The sequence below is a fragment of the Taudactylus pleione genome, unplaced genomic scaffold (genome assembly GCF_031769625.1).
Source record: "Taudactylus pleione unplaced genomic scaffold, aTauple2 ptg001928l, whole genome shotgun sequence".
Lineage (NCBI taxonomy): Eukaryota > Metazoa > Chordata > Amphibia > Anura > Myobatrachidae > Taudactylus > Taudactylus pleione.
Genome location: NW_028286325.1, coordinates 172,204 through 199,234, shown reverse-complemented (window position 1 = coordinate 199,234; position 27,031 = coordinate 172,204). Strand labels below are relative to the sequence as shown.

The following is a 27,031-nucleotide window of genomic DNA, read 5'->3' as shown; positions in this document are numbered from 1 at the left end:
ACACATTATACACAGGTACCTAGCACTGCTTATAGTGTACACCATCCGGATTACATCACACACATTATACACAAGTACCTAGCACTGCTTATAGTGTACACCATCCGGATTACATTACACACATTATACACAGGTACCTAGCACTGCTTATAGTGTACACCATCCGGATTACATTACACACAGGTACCTAGCACTGCTTATAGTGTACACCATCCGGATTACATCACACACATTATACACAGGTACCTAGCACTGCTTATAGTGTACACCATCCGGATTACATTACACACATTATACACAGGTACCTAGCACTGCTTATAGTGTACACCATCCGGATTACATTACACACATTATACACAGGTACCTAGCACTGCTTATAGTGTACACCATCCGGATTACATCACACACATTATACACAGGTACCTAGTACTGCTTATAGTGTACACCATCCGGATTACATTACACACATTATACACAGGTACCTAGCACCGCTTATAGTGTACACCATCCGGATTACATTACACACATTATACACAGGTACCTAGCACCGCTTATAGTGTACACCATCCAGATTACATTACACACATTATACACAGGTACCTAGCACCGCTTATAGTGTACACCATCCGGATTACATTACACACATTATACACAGGTACCTAGCACTGCTTATAGTGTACACCATCCGGATTACATTACACACATTATACACAGGTACCTAGCACCGCTTATAGTGTACACCATCCGGATTACATTACACACATTATACACAGGTACCTAGCACCGCTTATAGTGTACACCATCCGGATTACATTTCACACATTATACACAGGTACCTAGCACTGCTTATAGTGTACACCATCCGGATTACATTACACACATTATACACAGGTACCTAGCACTGCTTATAGTGTACACCATCCGGATTACATCACACACATTATACACAGGTACCTAGCACCGCTTATAGTGTACACCATCCGGATTACATCACACACATTATACACAGGTACCTAGCACTGTTTATAGTGTACACCATCCGGATTACATCACACACATTATACACAGGTACCTAGCACTGCTTATAGTGTACACCATCCGGATTACATTACACACATTATACACAGGTACCTAGCACTGCTTATAGTGTACACCATCCGGATTACATCACACACATTATACACAGGTACCTAGTACTGCTTATAGTGTACACCATCCGGATTACATTACACACATTATATACAGGTACCTAGCACCGCTTATAGTGTACACCATCCGGATTACATTACACACATTATACACAGGTACCTAGCATTGCTTATAGTGTACACCATCCAGATTACATTACACACATTATATACAGGTACCTAGCACCGCTTATAGTGTACACCATCCGGATTACATTACACACATTATACACAGGTACCTAGCACTGCTTATAGTGTACACCATCCGGATTACATTACACACATTATACACAGGTACCTAGCACTGCTTATAGTGTACACCATCCGGATTACATTACACACAGGTACCTAGCACTGCTTATAGTGTACACCATCCGGATTACATCACACATTATACACAGGTACCTAGCACTGCTTATAGTGTACACCATCCGGATTACATTATACACATTATACACCAATACCTAGCACCGCTTATAGTGTACACCATCCGGATTACATTACACACATTATACACAGGTACCTAGCACTGCTTATAGTGTACACCATCCGGATTACATTACACACATTATACACAGGTACCTAGCACCGCTTATAGTGTACACCATCCGGATTACATTACACACATTATACACAGGTACCTAGCACTGCTTATAGTGTACACCATCCGGATTACATTACACACATTATACACAGGTACCTAGCACTGCTTATAGTGTACACCATCCGGATTACATTACACACATTATATACAGGTACCTAGCACTGCTTATAGTGTACACCATCCGGATTACATTACACACATTATACACAGGTACCTAGCACCGCTTATAGTGTACACCATCCGGATTACATCACACACATTATACACAGGTACCTAGCACTGCTTATAGTGTACACCATCCGGATTACATCACACACATTATACACAGGTACCTAGCACTGCTTATAGTGTACACCATCCGGATTACATCACACACTATATACACAGGTACCTAGCACCGCTTATAGTGTACACCATCCGGATTACATTATACACATTATACACAGATACCTAGCACCGCTTATAGTGTACACCATCCGGATTACATTACACACATTATACACAGGTACCTAGCACCGCTTATAGTGTACACCATCCGGATTACATTACACACATTATACACAGATACCTAGCACCGCTTATAGTGTACACCATCCGGATTACATTACACACATTATACACAGGTACCTAGCACTGCTTATAGTGTACACCATCCGGATTACATCACACACATTATACACAGGTACCTAGCACTGCTTATAGTGTACACCATCCGGATTACATTACACACATTATACACAGGTACCTAGCACTGCTTATAGTGTACACCATCCGGATTACATCACACACTATATACACAGGTACCTAGCACTGCTTATAGTGTACACCATCCGGATTACATTATACACAGGTACCTAGCACTGCTTATAGTGTACACCATCCGGATTACATTACACACATTATACACAGGTACCTAGCACTGCTTATAGTGTACACCATCCGGATTACATTACACACATTATACACAGGTACCTAGCACTGCTTATAGTGTACACCATCCGGATTACATTACACACATTATACACAGGTACCTAGCACCGCTTATAGTGTACACTATCCGGATTACATTACACACATTATACACAGGTACCTAGCACCGCTTATAGTGTACACCATCCGGATTACATCACACACTATATACACAGGTACCTAGCACCGCTTATAGTGTACACCATCCGGATTACATCACACACATTATACACAGGTACCTAGCACCGCTTATAGTGTACACCATCCGGATTACATTACACACATTATACACAGGTACCTAGCACTGCTTATAGTGTACACCATCCGGATTACATTACACACATTATACACAGGTACCTAGCACTGCTTATAGTGTACACCATCCGGATTACATTACACACATTATACACAGGTACCTAGCACTGCTTATAGTGTACACCATCCGGATTACATTACACACATTATACACAGGTACCTAGCACTGCTTATAGTGTACACCATCCGGATTACATTACACACATTATACACAGGTACCTAGCACTGCTTATAGTGTACACCATCCGGATTACATTACACACATTATACACAGGTACCTAGCACCGCTTATAGTGTACACCATCCGGATTACATTACACACATTATACACAGGTATCTAGCACCGCTTATAGTGTACACCATCCGGATTACATTACACACATTATACACAGGTACCTAGCACCGCTTATAGTGTACACCATCCGGATTACATTACACACATTATACACAGGTACCTAGCACTGCTTATAGTGTACACCATCCGGATTACATTACACACATTATACACAGGTACCTAGTACTGCTTATAGTGTACACCATCCGGATTACATCACACACTATACACAGGTACCTAGCACTGTTTATAGTGTACACCATCCGGATTACATTACACACATTATACACAGGTACCTAGCACTGCTTATAGTGTACACCATCCGGATTACATCACACACTATATACAGGTACCTAGCACTGCTTATAGTGTACACCATCCGGATTACATTATACACATTATACACAGGTACCTAGCACCGCTTATAGTGTACACCATCCGGATTACATTATACACATTATACACAGGTACCTAGCACCGCTTATAGTGTACACCATCCGGATTACATTACACACATTATACACAGGTACCTAGCACTGCTTATAGTGTACACCATCCGGATTACATTACACACATTATACACAGGTACCTAGCACTGCTTATAGTGTACACCATCCGGATTACATTACACACATTATACACAGGTACCTAGCACTGCTTATAGTGTACACCATCCGGATTACATTACACACATTATACACAGGTACCTAGCACCGCTTATAGTGTACACCATCCGGATTACATTACACACATTATACACAGGTACCTAGCACTGCTTATAGTGTACACCATCCGGATTACATTACACACATTATACACAGGTACCTAGCACCGCTTATAGTGTACACCATCCGGATTACATTACACACATTATACACAGGTACCTAGCACTGCTTATAGTGTACACCATCCGGATTACATTACACACATTATACACAGGTACCTAGCACTGCTTATAGTGTACACCATCCGGATTACATTACACACATTATATACAGGTACCTAGCACTGCTTATAGTGTACACCATCCGGATTACATTACACACATTATACACAGGTACCTAGCACCGCTTATAGTGTACACCATCCGGATTACATCACACACATTATACACAGGTACCTAGCACCGCTTATAGTGTACACCATCCGGATTACATTACACACATTATACACAGATACCTAGCACCGCTTATAGTGTACACCATCCGGATTACATTACACACATTATACACAGGTACCTAGCACTGCTTATAGTGTACACCATCCGGATTACATTACACACATTATACACAGGTACCTAGCACTGCTTATAGTGTACACCATCCGGATTACATCACACACTATATACACAGGTACCTAGCACTGCTTATAGTGTACACCATCCGGATTACATTACACACATTATACACAGGTACCTAGCACTGCTTATAGTGTACACCATCCGGATTACATTACACACATTATACACAGGTACCTAGCACCGCTTATAGTGTACACCATCCGGATTACATCACACACTATATACACAGGTACCTAGCACCGCTTATAGTGTACACCATCCGGATTACATTACACACATTATACACAGGTACCTAGCACTGCTTATAGTGTACACCATCCGGATTACATTACACACATTATACACAGGTACCTAGCACTGCTTATAGTGTACACCATCCGGATTACATTACACACATTATACACAGGTACCTAGCACTGCTTATAGTGTACACCATCCGGATTACATTACACACATTATACACAGGTACCTAGCACCGCTTATAGTGTACACCATCCGGATTACATCACACACATTATACACAGGTACCTAGCACCGCTTATAGTGTACACCATCCGGATTACATTACACACATTATACACAGGTACCTAGCACTGCTTATAGTGTACACCATCCGGATTACATCACACACATTATACACAGGTACCTAGCACTGCTTATAGTGTACACCATCCGGATTACATCACACACTATACACAGGTACCTAGCACTGCTTATAGTGTACACCATCCGGATTACATTACACACATTATACACAGGTACCTAGCACTGCTTATAGTGTACACCATCCGGATTACATTACACACATTATACACAGGTACCTAGCACTGCTTATAGTGTACACCATCCGGATTACATTACACACATTATACACATGTACCTAGCACTGCTTATAGTGTACACCATCCGGATTACATTACACACATTATACACAGGTACCTAGCACCGCTTATAGTGTACACCATCCGGATTACATTACACACATTATACACAGGTATCTAGCACCGCTTATAGTGTACACCATCCGGATTACATTACACACATTATACACAGGTACCTAGCACTGCTTATAGTGTACACCATCCGGATTACATCACACACATTATACACATGTACCTAGCACTGCTTATAGTGTACACCATCCGGATTACATTATACACATTATACACAGGTACCTAGCACCGCTTATAGTGTACACCATCCGGATTACATTACACACATTATACACAGGTACCTAGTACTGCTTATAGTGTACACCATCCGGATTACATCACACACTATACACAGGTACCTAGCACTGCTTATAGTGTACACCATCCGGATTACATCACACACTATATACAGGTACCTAGCACTGCTTATAGTGTACACCATCCGGATTACATTATACACATTATACACAGGTACCTAGCACCGCTTATAGTGTACACCATCCGGATTACATTATACACATTATACACAGGTACCTAGCACCGCTTATAGTGTACACCATCCGGATTACATTACACACATTATACACAGGTACCTAGCACCGCTTATAGTGTACACCATCCGGATTACATTACACACATTATACACTGGTACCTAGCACTGCTTATAGTGTACACCATCCGGATTACATTACACACATTATACACAGGTACCTAGCACTGCTTATAGTGTACACCATCCGGATTACATTACACACATTATACACAGGTACCTAGCACCGCTTATAGTGTACACCATCCGGATTACATTACACACATTATACACAGGTACCTAGCACTGCTTATAGTGTACACCATCCGGATTACATTACACACATTATACACAGGTACCTAGCACCGCTTATAGTGTACACCATCCGGATTACATTACACACATTATACACAGGTACCTAGCACTGCTTATAGTGTACACCATCCGGATTACATTACACACATTATACACAGGTACCTAGCACTGCTTATAGTGTACACCATCCGGATTACATTACACACATTATATACAGGTACCTAGCACTGCTTATAGTGTACACCATCCGGATTACATTACACACATTATACACAGGTACCTAGCACCGCTTATAGTGTACACCATCCGGATTACATCACACACATTATACACAGGTACCTAGCACCGCTTATAGTGTACACCATCCGGATTACATTACACACATTATACACAGATACCTAGCACCGCTTATAGTGTACACCATCCGGATTACATTACACACATTATACACAGGTACCTAGCACTGCTTATAGTGTACACCATCCGGATTACATTACACACATTATACACAGGTACCTAGCACTGCTTATAGTGTACACCATCCGGATTACATCACACACTATATACACAGGTACCTAGCACTGCTTATAGTGTACACCATCCGGATTACATTACACACATTATACACAGGTACCTAGCACTGCTTATAGTGTACACCATCCGGATTACATTACACACATTATACACAGGTACCTAGCACCGCTTATAGTGTACACCATCCGGATTACATCACACACTATATACACAGGTACCTAGCACCGCTTATAGTGTACACCATCCGGATTACATTACACACATTATACACAGGTACCTAGCACTGCTTATAGTGTACACCATCCGGATTACATTACACACATTATACACAGGTACCTAGCACTGCTTATAGTGTACACCATCCGGATTACATTACACACATTATACACAGGTACCTAGCACTGCTTATAGTGTACACCATCCGGATTACATTACACACATTATACACAGGTACCTAGCACTGCTTATAGTGTACACCATCCGGATTACATTACACACATTATACACAGGTACCTAGCACTGCTTATAGTGTACACCATCCGGATTACATTACACACATTATACACAGGTACCTAGCACCGCTTATAGTGTACACCATCCGGATTACATTACACACATTATACACAGGTACCTAGCACCGCTTATAGTGTACACCATCCGGATTACATTACACACATTATACACAGGTACCTAGCACCGCTTATAGTGTACACCATCCGGATTACATTACACACATTATACACAGGTACCTAGCACTGCTTATAGTGTACACCATCCGGATTACATTACACACATTATACACAGGTACCTAGCACTGCTTATAGTGTACACCATCCGGATTACATTACACACATTATACACAGGTACCTAGCACTGCTTATAGTGTACACCATCCGGATTACATTACACACATTATATACAGGTACCTAGCACTGCTTATAGTGTACACCATCCGGATTACATTACACACATTATACACAGGTACCTAGCACTGCTTATAGTGTACACCATCCGGATTACATCACACACTATATACACAGGTACCTAGCACCGCTTATAGTGTACACCATCCGGATTACATTATACACATTATACACAGATACCTAGCACCGCTTATAGTGTACACCATCCGGATTACATTACACACATTATACACAGGTACCTAGCACTGCTTATAGTGTACACCATCCGGATTACATCACACACATTATACACAGGTACCTAGCACTGTTTATAGTGTACACCATCCGGATTACATTACACACATTATACACAGGTACCTAGCACCGCTTATAGTGTACACCATCCGGATTACATCACACACATTATACACAGGTACCTAGCACTGCTTATAGTGTACACCATCCGGATTACATTACACACATTATACACAGGTACCTAGCACAGCTTATAGTGTACACCATCCGGATTACATTATACACAGGTACCTAGCACTGCTTATAGTGTACACCATCCGGATTACATTACACACATTATACACAGGTACCTAGCACTGCTTATAGTGTACACCATCCGGATTACATTACACACATTATACACAGGTACCTAGCACCGCTTATAGTGTACACTATCCGGATTACATTACACACATTATACACAGGTACCTAGCACCGCTTATAGTGTACACCATCCGGATTACATTACACACATTATACACAGGTACCTAGCACCGCTTATAGTGTACACCATCCGGATTACATCACACACATTATACACAGGTACCTAGCACCGCTTATAGTGTACACCATCCGGATTACATTACACACATTATACACAGGTACCTAGCACTGCTTATAGTGTACACCATCCGGATTACATTACACACATTATACACAGGTACCTAGCACTGCTTATAGTGTACACCATCCGGATTACATTACACACATTATACACAGGTACCTAGCACTGCTTATAGTGTACACCATCCGGATTACATCACACACTATACACAGGTACCTAGCACTGCTTATAGTGTACACCATCCGGATTACATTACACACATTATACACAGGTACCTAGCACTGCTTATAGTGTACACCATCCGGATTACATTACACACATTATACACAGGTACCTAGCACTGCTTATAGTGTACACCATCCGGATTACATTACACACATTATACACATGTACCTAGCACTGCTTATAGTGTACACCATCCGGATTACATTACACACATTATACACAGGTACCTAGCACCGCTTATAGTGTACACCATCCGGATTACATTACACACATTATACACAGGTATCTAGCACCGCTTATAGTGTACACCATCCGGATTACATTACACACATTATACACAGGTACCTAGCACCGCTTATAGTGTACACCATCCGGATTACATTACACACATTATACACAGGTACCTAGCACTGCTTATAGTGTACACCATCCGGATTACATTACACACATTATACACAGGTACCTAGTACTGTTTATAGTGTACACCATCCGGATTACATTACACACATTATACACAGGTACCTAGCACTGCTTATAGTGTACACCATCCGGATTACATCACACACATTATACACAGGTACCTAGCACTGCTTATAGTGTACACCATCCGGATTACATTACACACATTATATACAGGTACCTAGCACTGCTTATAGTGTACACCATCCGGATTACATTACACACAGGTACCTAGCACTGCTTATAGTGTACACCATCCGGATTACATTACACACATTATACACAGGTACCTAGCACCGCTTATAGTGTACACCATCCGGATTACATTACACACATTATACACAGGTACCTAGCACTGCTTATAGTGTACACCATCCGGATTACATTACACACATTATACACAGGTACCTAGCACTGCTTATAGTGTACACCATCCGGATTACATTACACACATTATACACAGGTACCTAGCACTGCTTATAGTGTACACCATCCGGATTACATTACACACATTATACACAGGTACCTAGCACCGCTTATAGTGTACACCATCCGGATTACATTACACACATTATACACAGGTACCTAGCACTGCTTATAGTGTACACCATCCGGATTACATTACACACATTATACACAGGTACCTAGCACTGCTTATAGTGTACACCATCCGGATTACATCACACACATTATACACAGGTACCTAGCACTGCTTATAGTGTACACCATCCGGATTACATTACACACATTATACACAGGTACCTAGCACTGCTTATAGTGTACACCATCCGGATTACATTACACACATTATATACAGGTACCTAGCACTGCTTATAGTGTACACCATCCGGATTACATTACACACATTATACACAGGTACCTAGCACCGCTTATAGTGTACACCATCCGGATTACATCACACACATTATACACAGGTACCTAGCACCGCTTATAGTGTACACCATCCGGATTACATTACACACATTATACACAGATACCTAGCACCGCTTATAGTGTACACCATCCGTATTACATTACACACATTATACACAGGTACCTAGCACTGCTTATAGTGTACACCATCCGGATTACATCACACATTATACACAGGTACCTAGCACCGCTTATAGTGTACACCATCCGGATTACATTACACACATTATACACAGGTACCTAGCACTGCTTATAGTGTACACCATCCGGATTACATCACACACTATATACACAGGTACCTAGCACTGCTTATAGTGTACACCATCCGGATTACATTACACACATTATACACAGGTACCTAGCACCGCTTATAGTGTACACCATCCGGATTACATCACACACTATATACACAGGTACCTAGCACCGCTTATAGTGTACACCATCCGGATTACATCACACACATTATACACAGGTACCTAGCACCGCTTATAGTGTACACCATCCGGATTACATTACACACATTATACACAGGTACCTAGCACTGCTTATAGTGTACACCATCCGGATTACATTACACACATTATACACAGGTACCTAGCACTGCTTATAGTGTACACCATCCGGATTACATTACACACTATACACAGGTACCTAGCACTGCTTATAGTGTACACCATCCGGATTACATTACACACATTATACACAGGTACCTAGCACCGCTTATAGTGTACACCATCCGGATTACATCACACACATTATACACAGGTACCTAGCACTGCTTATAGTGTACACCATCCGGATTACATTACACACATTATACACAGGTACCTAGCACTGCTTATAGTGTACACCATCCGGATTACATTACACACATTATACACATGTACCTAGCACTGCTTATAGTGTACACCATCCGGATTACATTACACACATTATACACAGGTACCTAGCACCGCTTATAGTGTACACCATCCGGATTACATTACACACATTATACACAGGTACCTAGCACCGCTTATAGTGTACACCATCCGGATTACATTACACACATTATACACAGGTACCTAGCACTGCTTATAGTGTACACCATCCGGATTACATTACACACATTATACACAGGTACCTAGCACTGCTTATAGTGTACACCATCCGGATTACATTACACACATTATACACAGGTACCTAGCACCGCTTATAGTGTACACCATCCGGATTACATTACACACATTATACACAGGTACCTAGCACTGCTTATAGTGTACACCATCCGGATTACATTACACACATTATACACAGGTACCTAGCACTGCTTATAGTGTACACCATCCGGATTACATTACACACATTATACACAGGTACCTAGCACTGCTTATAGTGTACACCATCCGGATTACATTACACACATTATATACAGGTACCTAGCACTGCTTATAGTGTACACCATCCGGATTACATTACACACATTATACACAGGTACCTAGCACTGCTTATAGTGTACACCATCCGGATTACATTACACACATTATACACAGGTACCTAGCACCGCTTATAGTGTACACCATCCGGATTACATTACACACATTATACACAGGTACCTAGCACTGCTTATAGTGTACACTATCCGGATTACATTACACACATTATACACAGGTACCTAGCACTGCTTATAGTGTACACCATCCGGATTACATTACACATTATACACAGGTACCTAGCACCGCTTATAGTGTACACCATCCGGATTACATTACACACATTATACACAGGTACCTAGCACTGCTTATAGTGTACACCATCCGGATTACATTATACACATTATACACCGGTACCTAGCACTGCTTATAGTGTACACCATCCGGATTTCATTACACACATTATACACAGGTACCTAGCACTGCTTATAGTGTACACCATCCGGATTACATTACACACATTATACACAGGTACCTAGCACTGCTTATAGTGTACACCATCCGGATTACATTACACACATTATACACAGGTACCTAGCACTGCTTATAGTGTACACCATCCGGATTACATTACACACATTATACACAGGTACCTAGCAACGCTTATAGTGTACACCATCCGGATTACATTACACACATTATACACAGGTACCTAGCACCGCTTATAGTGTACACCATCCGGATTACATTACACACATTATACACAGGTACCTAGCACTGCTTATAGTGTACACCATCCGGATTACATCACACACATTATACACAGGTACCTAGCACTGCTTATAGTGTACACCATCCGGATTACATCACATACATTATACACAGGTACCTAGCACTGCTTATAGTGTACACCATCCGGATTACATTACACACATTATACACAGGTACCTAGCACTGCTTATAGTGTACACCATCCGGATTACATCACACACATTATACACAGGTACCTAGCACTGCTTATAGTGTACACCATCCGGATTACATCACACATTATACACAGGTACCTAGCACCGCTTATAGTGTACACCATCCGGATTACATTACACACATTATACACAGGTACCTAGCACCGCTTATAGTGTACACCATCCGGATTTCATTACACACATTATACACAGGTACCTAGCACTGCTTATAGTGTACACCATCCGGATTACATTACACACATTATACACAGGTACCTAGCACTGCTTATAGTGTACACCATCCGGATTACATTACACACATTATACACAGGTACCTAGCACTGCTTATAGTGTACACCATCCGGATTACATTACACACATTATACACAGGTACCTAGCACCGCTTATAGTGTACACCATCCGGATTTCATTACACACATTATACACAGGTACCTAGCACTGCTTATAGTGTACACCATCCGGATTACATTACACACATTATACACAGGTACCTAGCACTGCTTATAGTGTACACCATCCGGATTACATTACACACATTATACACAGGTACCTAGCACTGCTTATAGTGTACACCATCCGGATTACATCACACACATTATACACAGGTACCTAGCACTGCTTATAGTGTACACCATCCGGATTACATCACACATTATACACAGGTACCTAGCACTGCTTATAGTGTACACCATCCGGATTACATTATACACATTATACACAGGTACCTAGCACTGCTTATAGTGTACACCATCCGGATTACATTATACACATTATACACAGGTACCTAGCACTGCTTATAGTGTACACCATCCGGATTACATTATACACATTATACACAGGTACCTAGCACTGCTTATAGTGTACACCATCCGGATTACATTACACACATTATACACAGGTACCTAGCACCGCTTATAGTGTACACCATCCGGATTACATTACACACATTATACACAGGTACCTAGCACTGCTTATAGTGTACACCATCCGGATTACATTACACACATTATACACAGGTACCTAGCACCGCTTATAGTGTACACCATCCGGATTACATCACACACATTATACACAGGTACCTAGCACCGCTTATAGTGTACACCATCCGGATTACATTACACACATTATACACAGGTACCTAGCACTGCTTATAGTGTACACCATCCGGATTACATTACACACATTATACACAGGTACCTAGCACCGCTTATAGTGTACACCATCCGGATTACATCACACACATTATACACAGGTACCTAGCACCGCTTATAGTGTACACCATCCGGATTACATTACACACATTATACACAGGTACCTAGCACTGCTTATAGTGTACACCATCCGGATTACATTATACACATTATACACAGGTACCTAGCACTGCTTATAGTGTACACCATCCGGATTACATTACACACATTATACACAGGTACCTAGCACTGCTTATAGTGTACACCATCCGGATTACATTACACACATTATATACAGGTACCTAGCACTGCTTATAGTGTACACCATCCGGATTACATTACACACATTATACACAGGTACCTAGCACCGCTTATAGTGTACACCATCCGGATTACATTACACACATTATACACAGGTACCTAGCACCGCTTATAGTGTACACCATCCGGATTACATCACACACTATACACAGGTACCTAGCACTGCTTATAGTGTACACCATCCGGATTACATTACACACATTATATACAGGTACCTAGCACTGCTTATAGTGTACACCATCCGGATTACATCACACACATTATACACAGGTACCTAGCACTGCTTATAGTGTACACCATCCGGATTACATCACACACATTATACACAGGTACCTAGCACTGCTTATAGTGTACACCATCCGGATTACATTACACACATTATACACAGGTACCTAGCACTGCTTATAGTGTACACCATCCGGATTACATTACACACATTATACACAGGTACCTAGCACCGCTTATAGTGTACACCATCCGGATTTCATTACACACATTATACACAGGTACCTAGCACTGCTTATAGTGTACACCATCCGGATTACATTACACACATTATACACAGGTACCTAGCACTGCTTATAGTGTACACCATCCGGATTACATTACACACATTATACACAGGTACCTAGCACTGCTTATAGTGTACACCATCCGGATTACATTACACACATTATACACAGGTACCTAGCACTGCTTATAGTGTACACCATCCGGATTACATCACACACATTATACACAGGTACCTAGCACTGCTTATAGTGTACACCATCCGGATTACATCACACATTATACACAGGTACCTAGCACTGCTTATAGTGTACACCATCCGGATTACATTATACACATTATACACAGGTACCTAGCACTGCTTATAGTGTACACCATCCGGATTACATTATACACATTATACACAGGTACCTAGCACTGCTTATAGTGTACACCATCCGGATTACATTATACACATTATACACAGGTACCTAGCACTGCTTATAGTGTACACCATCCGGATTACATTACACACATTATACACAGGTACCTAGCACCGCTTATAGTGTACACCATCCGGATTACATTACACACATTATACACAGGTACCTAGCACCGCTTATAGTGTACACCATCCGGATTACATTACACACATTATACACAGGTACCTAGCACTGCTTATAGTGTACACCATCCGGATTACATTACACACATTATACACAGGTACCTAGCACTGCTTATAGTGTACACCATCCGGATTACATTACACACATTATACACAGGTACCTAGCACCGCTTATAGTGTACACCATCCGGATTACATCACACACATTATACACAGGTACCTAGCACCGCTTATAGTGTACACCATCCGGATTACATTACACACATTATACACAGGTACCTAGCACTGCTTATAGTGTACACCATCCGGATTACATTACACACATTATACACAGGTACCTAGCACCGCTTATAGTGTACACCATCCGGATTACATCACACACATTATACACAGGTACCTAGCACCGCTTATAGTGTACACCATCCGGATTACATTACACACATTATACACAGGTACCTAGCACTGCTTATAGTGTACACCATCCGGATTACATTATACACATTATACACAGGTACCTAGCACTGCTTATAGTGTACACCATCCGGATTACATTACACACATTATACACAGGTACCTAGCACTGCTTATAGTGTACACCATCCGGATTACATTACACACATTATATACAGGTACCTAGCACTGCTTATAGTGTACACCATCCGGATTACATTACACACATTATACACAGGTACCTAGCACCGCTTATAGTGTACACCATCCGGATTACATTACACACATTATACACAGGTACCTAGCACCGCTTATAGTGTACACCATCCGGATTACATTACACACATTATACACAGGTACCTAGCACTGCTTATAGTGTACACCATCCGGATTACATCACACACTATACACAGGTACCTAGCACTGCTTATAGTGTACACCATCCGGATTACATTACACACATTATACACAGGTACCTAGCACAGTTTATAGTGTACACCATCCGGATTACATTACACACATTATACACAGGTACCTAGCACTGCTTATAGTGTACACCATCCGGATTACATTACACACATTATACACAGGTACCTAGCACCGCTTATAGTGTACACCATCCGGATTACATTATACACATTATACACAGGTACCTAGCACTGCTTATAGTGTACACCATCCGGATTACATTACACACATTATACACAGGTACCTAGCACTGCTTATAGTGTACACCATCCGGATTACATTACACACATTATATACAGGTACCTAGCACTGCTTATAGTGTACACCATCCGGATTACATCACACACATTATACACAGGTACCTAGCACTGCTTATAGTGTACACCATCCGGATTACATTACACACATTATACACAGGTACCTAGCACTGCTTATAGTGTACACCATCCGGATTACATTATACACATTATACACAGGTACCTAGCACTGCTTATAGTGTACACCATCCGGATTACATTATACACATTATACACAGGTACCTAGCACTGCTTATAGTGTACACCATCCGGATTACATCACACACATTATACACAGGTACCTAGCACTGCTTATAGTGTACACCATCCGGATTACATTATACACATTATACACAGGTACCTAGCACTGCTTATAGTGTACACCATCCGGATTACATCACACACATTATACACAGGTACCTAGCACCGCTTATAGTGTACACCATCCGGATTACATTATACACATTATACACAGGTACCTAGCACTGCTTATAGTGTACACCATCCGGATTACATTACACACATTATACACAGGTACCTAGCACTGCTTATAGTGTACACCATCCGGATTACATTACACACATTATACACAGGTACCTAGCACTGCTTATAGTGTACACCATCCGGATTACATTACACACATTATACACAGGTACCTAGCACTGCTTATAGTGTACACCATCCGGATTACATTACACATTATACACAGGTACCTAGCACTGCTTATAGTGTACACCATCCGGATTACATTACACACATTATACACAGGTACCTAGCACTGCTTATAGTGTACACCATCCGGATTACATCACACACATTATACACAGGTACCTAGCACTGCTTATAGTGTACACCATCCGGATTACATTACACACATTATACACAGGTACCTAGCACTGCTTATAGTGTACACCATCCGGATTACATTATACACATTATACACAGGTACCTAGCACTGCTTATAGTGTACACCATCCGGATTACATTATACACATTATACACAGGTACCTAGCACCGCTTATAGTGTACACCATCCGGATTACATCACACACATTATACACAGGTACCTAGCACCGCTTATAGTGTACACCATCCGGATTACATTATACACATTATACACAGGTACCTAGCACCGCTTATAGTGTACACCATCCGGATTACATTACACACATTATACACAGGTACCTAGCACTGCTTATAGTGTACACCATCCGGATTACATCACACATTATACACAGGTACCTAGCACTGCTTATAGTGTACACCATCCGGATTACATTACACACATTATACACAGGTACCTAGCACCGCTTATAGTGTACACCATCCGGATTACATTACACACATTATACACAGGTACCTAGCACCGCTTATAGTGTACACCATCCGGATTACATTACACACATTATACACAGGTACCTAGCACTGCTTATAGTGTACACCATCCGGATTACATTACACACATTATACACAGGTACCTAGCACCGCTTATAGTGTACACTATCCGGATTACATTACACACATTATACACAGGTACCTAGCACCGCTTATAGTGTACACCATCCGGATTACATTACACACATTATACACAGGTACCTAGCACTGCTTATAGTGTACACCATCCGGATTACATTACACACATTATACACAGGTACCTAGCACTGCTTATAGTGTACACCATCCGGATTACATTACACACATTATACACAGGTACCTAGCACTGCTTATAGTGTACACCATCCGGATTACATTACACACATTATACACAGGTACCTAGCACTGCTTATAGTGTACACCATCCGGATTACATTACACATTATACACAGGTACCTAGCACTGCTTATAGTGTACACCATCCGGATTACATTACACACATTATACACAGGTACCTAGCACTGCTTATAGTGTACACCATCCGGATTACATCACACACATTATACACAGGTACCTAGCACTGCTTATAGTGTACACCATCCGGATTACATTACACATTATACACAGGTACCTGCCCGCACTCTAGTGGGAACACTAGATTATATTTTCCATTTGCATATTATACTAGCACTGCATAGACATATCTCATAGTGATCACTCTAGCACCTTGCACCTGTCACAGCCCGTGTAGTTCCTCTTTCCTTACTGGGTGTCTCTCTCTGGTGCTTCTAGCACACTCAGCTGATGCAACACACTGCTGAGATACAGACCAGAGTGTGCTAGAAGCACCAGAGTAAATAACGACACCCCAGACAGGAAAACAGGATTTTGGTACTTACCGATAAATCCTTTTCTCCGATTCCACAGGGGACACTGGAGGACTACAAGACAGTGGAGTATAGACGGTGCTGAGTGGAACTGGCACTTTAAATTTAAATGAAGTGTGACTAGCTCAGTGTTGGCTAACCTTGACACTCCAGCTGTTGTGGAACTATATATCCCAGCATGCCCTGCCACAGTTTTAGCATGCCCTAATAGCAAAACTGTAGCAGTGCATGCTGGGTTATGTAGTTCCATAACAGCTGGAGTGTCAAGGTTAGCCAACACTGGACTAGCTCCTCCCCTCTATACCCCCCTATAGACCAGTATTAGAACCGTGCCCGTAGGGAGCTGAGAAAAAAGATTGACAGAAGAGGAGGCGGTGAAAGTACACATAACAACTAAAAGGTGAAAACAAAGGCAAATAGAATGAAACAAGAGACGACAAACATGTCTCTAACATTCATAACATCACCCTAGACAACAAACATGTCGCCAACAGGCATAACAGGTATGGCAGGAAGAACAGCGCCGGGTGGGAGTCCAGTATCCCCTGTGGAATCGGAGAAAGGGATTTATCGGTAAGTACCAAAATCCTGTCTTCTCCTTCATCCACTAGGGGACACTGGAGGGCTTCAAGACAGTGGGGACGTCCCAGAGCTCCCATCACGGGTGGGAAAGCGCTGAGAACCCTGCAAGACAGACCGACCATATTGTGCTGCAGAAATCGCAATGGTGTCAAATCTGTAAATCCGAACAAAAGTATGCCGGCCCGACCAAGTAGCTGCCCGGCATAGAGATTCCATAGAAACGCCTCGAGCAGCCGCCCACGAGGCACCCACTGAGCGAGTGGAATGTGCGGTAATGGAAGATGGAGGTTCCCTAGACGAGGCCATATACGCCTGTCGTATGGTCAGACAAATCCATCGAGCCAGTGTCTGTTTGGAAGCCGGCCAACCCAGACGAGCAGCATCATACAAAACAAAGAGAGTATCCGTCTTGCGAATTGCTGCCGTCCTATCTACATATATGCGAAGAGCTCTAACCACGTCCAAGGATCTAGAAGAAGGAGAATCCTGTGGAAGAATCGGAACTACAATAGGTTGATTGATGTGAAAGGCCGCAACCACCTTAGCCAGAAAATCCATTCTGGTGCGTAGCTCTGCTCTATCCTAATGAAATACCAAATATGGTGGACGACATCATAAAAGCTCCCAGCTCCGACACCCTCCTGGCGGAAGCTAGAGCCAGCAGAAGTATCACCTTCCATGAAAGATATTTTAATTCCCCCACTCCAAAGGCTCGAACAGAGAAGACTGTAAGAAAGACAGGACGAAGTCCAAGTCCCATGGAGCTATAGGAGGAACAAAGGGTGGTTGCAATCTGACCACACTCTGCAGAAAAGTCTGCACGTCCGGTAATAAGGCCAATTTCTTTTGGAAGAAAACTAAGAGCGCTGAAATTTGGACCTTCAGAGATCCCATCCGAAGGCCAGCTGAGAGACCGGCTTGCAGAAATCTGGGAAGACTGAACTCCGTAGGAGGCAAAACTCTACTTTCGCACCAGGACACATATGCCTACCAAATACGATGACGCGTAGAAGTAACTTCCTTCCTGGCTCTAAGCATCGTAGGAATCACCTTGGAAGGTATCCCTTTAAGTCTTAAGATGGCCCTTTCAACAACCTCGATGTCAAATGTAGCTGCTTTAAGTTTGGATACAGTAAAGGACCCTGTAGGAGTAGACCGTCTCTGAGTGGTAAGGGCCACGGATTGTCTACCAACAGGAGTTGAATGTTGGAGTACCAAGCTCTGCAAGGCCAGTCCGGAGCTATCAGCAGGACCTTGGCCTGTTCCCTCTTGATGCGTTAAAGGATTCGAGGGAGAAGGGGAAATGGAGGAAACAGATAAATGAAGTGGAACCACCATGGTGTTGACAGTGCATCCACATCGCTTGTGGATCCCTTGTTCGAGAGCAGTAAAGGGGCAGTTGATGGTTCTGCCTGGATGCCATGAGGTCGACCTGCGGAAGACCCCACCTTTGGACTAGCTGCTGAAACACCTGTGGATGTAGAACCCATTCTCCTGTATGTATGCATCTTGACGACTGAGGTAATCTGCCTCCCTATTTTCAACTCCCGGTATGAAGATTGCTGAAATTGATCTTGCGTGGCTTTCCAACCAGATAAGAATCTGGCTGACTTCCTTCATCGCTGCTTGACTTCTTGTGCCTCCTTGCTTGTTTATGTATGCCACTGCTGTGGCATTGTCGGACTGGACCCTGACTGCTCGGCCCCTCAGAAAGTGACCTGCTGTCTGTAATGCATAGAAAATTGCTCTTAATTCCAATATGTTGATTGGAAGACTCGATTCCTGTGCTGTCCAGTGTCCCTGGAAGTGATGCTCTAGAATAACTGCCCCCCAGCCTCTTAGACTCGCATCTGTGGTAAGAAGCATCCAATCCCTCTCTCAGAATATCTTTCCCTCCTTAAGGTGAACTGAGTTTAACCACCACAGTAGGGATATCCGAGTGTTGGGTTGTAACCTGACTCGGTGAAGAAACAGGTGGGATCCCGACCATTGTGATAGGAGATCTAGTTGAAACGGTCTGGAGTGAAAACGACCGTATGGAACAGCTTCGAAGGCTGCCACCATCTTCCCCAGAAGTCGGATACAGGCATGAACCGAAACCTGCCGACGACGAAGGACCAACCGCACCATCTCCTGAATGAAAGTTATCTTGTCCTGGGGAAGGAACACACGTTGAGATACTGTGTCCATGATCATTCCCAGAAATTGCAATCTCTGTGTCGGTTGCAGATGCGACTTGGGAAAATTCAGGATCCATCCATGACGAATGAGAAGGTTGTGCGTCACGGTGATGTCCTGTAATAGTTGATCCTTGGAATTTGCCTTCAGCGATCCCTTGTTTCCAAAGGAGACTCATCATCACAGCCATAACCTTTGTGAATACCAGTGGGGCTGAAGATAAGCCGAAGGGCAAGGCCTGAAACTGGAAAAGTGATTTCTGAACTGCGAATCTCAGGAAAGCCTGGTGAGGTGGGCAAATGAGAATGTGCAGCTAAGTGTCCTTGATATCTAGAGATACCATGAACTCGCCCTCCTCTAAGCCTGCAATTACCGACTGAAGAGACTCTATCTTGAACCTGAAAATCATTAAATATGGATTGAGATCCTTTAAGTTTAGAATGGGTCTGACCGAGCCGTCCGGCTTCGGAACGACAAAAAGACTGGAGTAAGATCCTTTTCCCTTCTGATGACTGGGGACTTGGATTATCACTTTCATGGACAGAAGCCTGTCTATTGCTTTCTCTAAGACCACACTTCTGTCGTTGGAAACTGGCAAACCTGTGGTAAAAAAAACGATTCAGGGGTTGAAGTTGGAAATCGAGCTTGTAGCCCCAAATTATCAGATCTCGGACCCAAGCGTCCGCACAAGTTTCCGTCCAGACTTCGCTAAAGTCCCGAAGACGCGCTCCCACTCTGGGGTCCCCCAGGTGAGAGGGAAGGAACTGGTTTTAGAAGTGGACTTAACCTTCTGTAGACTCCAGCCTCTGGTGGCTGCTGTTCTACCCCGACCTCTGGTACCACGGGACGTTGATGATCCTCCTCTGAAATGACCACGTGAACGACACGGGGCCCGAAAGGACCGAAACTTAAGGTCCAGAGTAAGATCGTCTAGGTGGAGGAGCTGCTGACGGTAGAAAAGTGGATTTGCCTCCAGTTGCTTGAGATATTCATTTATCTAGTTCTGCCCCAAATAGTTCTGCCCCAAATAAATTCTCCAGTGAAAGGAAGTGCTTCCACAGCCTTTTTGGATTCCGCGTCAGCCTGCCAAGTTTTGAGCCACAGCGCCCACCGTGCTGAAATTGCCAGAGCTGAAGTTCTGGAGGCAATAGAACAAACATGCTTAGATTCTTCTCCAAGGTAAGCCGCCGCTTCACCTATATGTTCTGCTAACGGAATGAGTTCCTCCATTGGCAGCTGATCTTTCATTCCGTCCGCCAATTGCCTAGCCCAAATTTCGATAGCCTTGTTAGTCCAGCAGCTAACGATCACTGGACAAACAGTCACCCCTGCAGCGGTGTAAATTTACTTAAGAGTGCTCTCGAGTCTCCGATCGGACTTTTCCTTTTAAGAGGTGACTCCAGGAACAGGGAGTGTAGTTTTTTTGACAGTCGCGATACAGATGAATCTACTGTTGGAGATGTTTCACAAGCCTTTCTATTATCTGCTGGAAAAGAGTAAAAAGATAATAAACGCCGGGACATCTGAAATTTTTTATCTGGATGTTCCCAGGCTGTCGTTAGAAGAGAATCCAGCTCTTCCAATATAGGGAAAGCCGTAGCTTGTCTTTGTTTCTTAAGAAAGAAAGATTGTTTTGCAGGACCTGAGGCCTTGATTCAGAAAGAGCGCTCGCTCTGAATCAGGGCGTTTTTTTTAGAACGGCCTCCTGGCCGCTTGCATAGCTCCTGGCCGCTCGGAAGCTCTCCACTGACATCTCTTGTGATGTCAGTGGGGTCGCCCCCAAACGACAGGCGATCTCATGGGAACGCCTCCGTTTGGGCAGCCACCCCCTCCCTGCCTGCCCACCAAAGGGGGCGAGCTGTCACTCAACATCGACAGCTCGCCCCCTTTGTTGCGAGACCTGGAGCAACAGAGTGCCCGTCGCTATCCGGGTCTCGCGCATGTGCACGATGGAGGCGGCTCCGTCGTGCGCATGCGCTCTGGGCCACTATCGACCCGGTTGCGAGCGCTCAGTGCTTGCGACCAGGTCTGAATCAGGCCCTGAGTCCTCTTCCTGTATTTGCAATACCTGTCGTATTGCAGCAATCAAGGCTTCTATTCCCTCCGATACCGGTTCAGGTTCAGACTCCAGAGGCTCTTTAGGTGAATCTGGGGCATTCTCACCCTCTTCTAATATCGGCATAGCCTCCTCTGGGTCATCCCAATGGAGGACTGAGGGTAACAATCTCTTTTTAGAGACCTGTGGAGTGGACGTCATTGTCATGGCTTTGGAAATCCCATCCATAGAAACAGCTAAGGATCTCGCCCATGCTGGTTCCTCTGTAGCAGCTGACCTATAAGCCTCTCTTTCTCTGCGACAAGCCTCCAGTTCAGCCGAGAGAGAGAGGACATAACAGATGTCAGAACCACCGTCTTGGACGCAGGTTACATCTCTGCAGATTGCTGATCCGTATAACAACCGTCACACAATCTGGAGGTAGATGACTGTCCCTGTGTAATTTTCACTTGACACTTTTTGCAGGTAAATAATTTTTGTGAAGCCTTAAGGTGCGTACACACTGGGCGATAAAGTGGACGACATAACGATATCGTTATCGTTCAGTCGTCCACTTTATCGTCCATTTTTAAGCCCAAAAAGATGAACGATAACGACGACGCGCGTTCCCGCATCATCATCGTTCATCGGGGTGACATGCAGGCCAACCTGACGATGTCGTCAGGTTGCTGCATGTCAGGGAATGGGGGAGAGAGCCCGGCGCTGAACGATATCGTTAATGATATCGTTCAGCGGCTGTGCTCAATGTCATGAACGACATTGAGCACACCCTGCCGGGGACACACTAGACGATATCGCTCAGGGAGCATATCGTGTAGTGTGTACGCACCTTTAGACCTGCCAGTCATGTTACATACAAACCCCACACAAACCACAAGAGGTTAAGTGACAGGGTAAGAAAAACACAGAATATACTGGGGTACAGAGAGATTGGAGACAGTCACACTTGCCCACCACAGCGCCCCTAGCAGTGCCAGAATGCCAGGCAAAGGATTAATGTAATGTAGTTATGCTCCAAAATGCTCTACATCAGCCTAAACCCCTGCTGTAATACATACAGGTCCGTAGGCTGTCCAGCGCTGCCTCTCCCTGTAATGGCCGTTAGCAGTCTGCAGTGAAAAGCTGGGGCTGATGGGAGGCAGGAGAAGGAAGTAGAAGCTAAGCTCCGCCCCCCGCATTCTAGCGCCGTTTTGTAGACAGGCGCTTTACCCTGTATATTTGTTACTTTTAATATATATATATATTAGGGATGTGCAGGCTCGGATAGGTTCGAGTTTGCACGTTGAGTTCGGATTTTTCCCTCCAAAAAAACGGAACTCAGAAAGAGGCTAAACGTCATCTTACATGGACGAACATCATCATTCTGAGTTCCGTTTTTTTGGAGGGAAAAATCCGAACTCAACGTGCAAACTCGAACCTATCCGAGCCTGCACATCCCTAATATATATATATAGTCAGGTGCATAAATATTGGGACATTGACAGAATTTTCATATTTTGGCCTCTAGTCACCACCACAATGGCTTTGAAATGAAACAAACAAGATGTGCTTTACCTGCAGACTTTCAGATTTAATTTGAGAGTAATTACATCCAAATCAGGTGAACGGTGTAGGAATTACAATGGTTTCTATATGTGCCTCCCACTTTTTTAGAGGCCAAAAGTAATGGGACAAATTAAACAATCCTAAATCTAACTTTCACTTTTTAATACTTTTTTGCAAATCCTTTGCAGGCAATTACAGCCTGAAGTCTGGAACGCATAGACATCACCAGACGCTGGGTTTCATCCCTGGTGATGCTCTGCCAGGCCTCTACTGCAAATGTCTTCAGTTCCTGCTTAGGGTAATTACATCCAAATCAGGTGAACGGTGTAGGAATTACAACGGTTTCTATATGTGCCTCCCACTTTTTAAGGGGCCAAAAGTAATTATTTTTATTATTATTATTACCAGTTATTTATATAGCGCACACATATTCCGCAGCGCTTAACAGAGAATATTTGGCCATTCACATCAGTCCCTGCCCCAGTGGAGCTTACACTCTATATTCCCTACCACATGTGCACACACATACACACTATGGGTAATTTTGTTAGGAGCCAATTAACCTACCAGTATATTTTTGGAGTGTGGGAGGAAAGCGGAGTACCCAGGGGAAACCCACGCAAGCACAGGGAGAATATACAAACTCCACACAGTTAGGGCCGTAGTGGGTATCGAACCAACGACCTCAGTGCTGTGAGGCAGTAATGCTACCATTACACCATCTGTGCTGCCTATTAAAGGCCCCCATACATCAGAGATTGATTGCAGCAATCGTGCAATTTGCAATCGATTGTGTATAAAAATCTTTCCCTTTTTCAATCGATTGTGGCATCTCTGCAATCGATTGAAAAAGGGAAAGATTTTTATACACAATCGATTGCAAATTGCACGATTGCTGCAATCAATCTCTGATGTATGGGGGCCTTAACTCAAAAGCTATTTCATGGACAGGTGTGGGCTATTCCCTCGTTATTTCATTATCAATTAAGCAGGTAAAAGGTCTGGAGTTGATTCTAGGTGTGACATTTGCATTTGGAATCAGTTGCTGTCGACTCTCAATATGAGATCCAAAGAGCTGTCACTATCAGTGAAGCCATCATTAGGCTGAAAAATCAAAACAAACCCATCAGAGAGATAGCAAAAACATTAGGTGTGGCCAAATCATCTGTTTGGAACATTCTTAAAAAGAAACAACGCACCGGAGAGCTCAGCAACACCAAAAGACCCGGAAGACCACGGAAAACAACTGTGGTGGATGACAGAAGAATTATTTCCCTGGTGAAGAAAAACCCCTTCACAACAGTTGGCCAAATCAAGAACACTCTCCAGGAGGTAGGTGTATATGTGTCAAAGTCAACAATCAAGAGAAGACTTCACAAGAGTGAATATAGAGGGTTCACCACAAGATGTAAACCATTGGTGAGCCACAAAAACAGGAAGACCAGATTAGAGTTTGCCAAACAACATCTAAAAAAGCCATTACAGTTCTGGAACAACATCCTTTGGACAGATGAGACAAAGATCAACTTGTACCAGAGTGATGGGAAGAGAAGAGTATGGAGAAGGAAAGGAACTGCTCATGATTCAAAACACACGTGAAGCATGGTGGTGGTAGTGTCATGGCGTGGGCATGTATGGCTGCCAATGGAACTGGTTCCCTTGTATTTATTGATGATGTGACTGCTGACAAAAGCAGCAGAATGAATTCTGAAGTGTTTCGGGCAATATTATATGCTCATATTCAGTCAGATGCTTCAGAACTCATTGGACGGCCC

At 43.1% G+C, this 27,031-nt stretch overlaps 1 protein-coding gene across 3 annotated transcripts in view; it reads left to right on the top strand.

Annotated features, from left to right (window-relative positions):
* The window catches only part of STRADB (STE20 related adaptor beta), a 119,683-nt gene that overhangs the window by 22,349 nt on the left and 70,303 nt on the right, over nucleotides 1-27,031 (top strand). The window contains exon 1 of one of the 3 annotated variants that reach the window (XM_088465252.1): nucleotides 20,875-22,834. The exons of the other annotated variants lie outside the window; for them this stretch is intronic. Coding sequence (XP_088321378.1) covers nucleotides 22,814-22,834 — 21 coding nt within the window. The 5' untranslated portion in view covers nucleotides 20,875-22,813. Of the gene's footprint in view, nucleotides 1-20,874; nucleotides 22,835-27,031 lie in introns of those variants that run through there. 3 annotated transcript variants of the gene reach the window in all.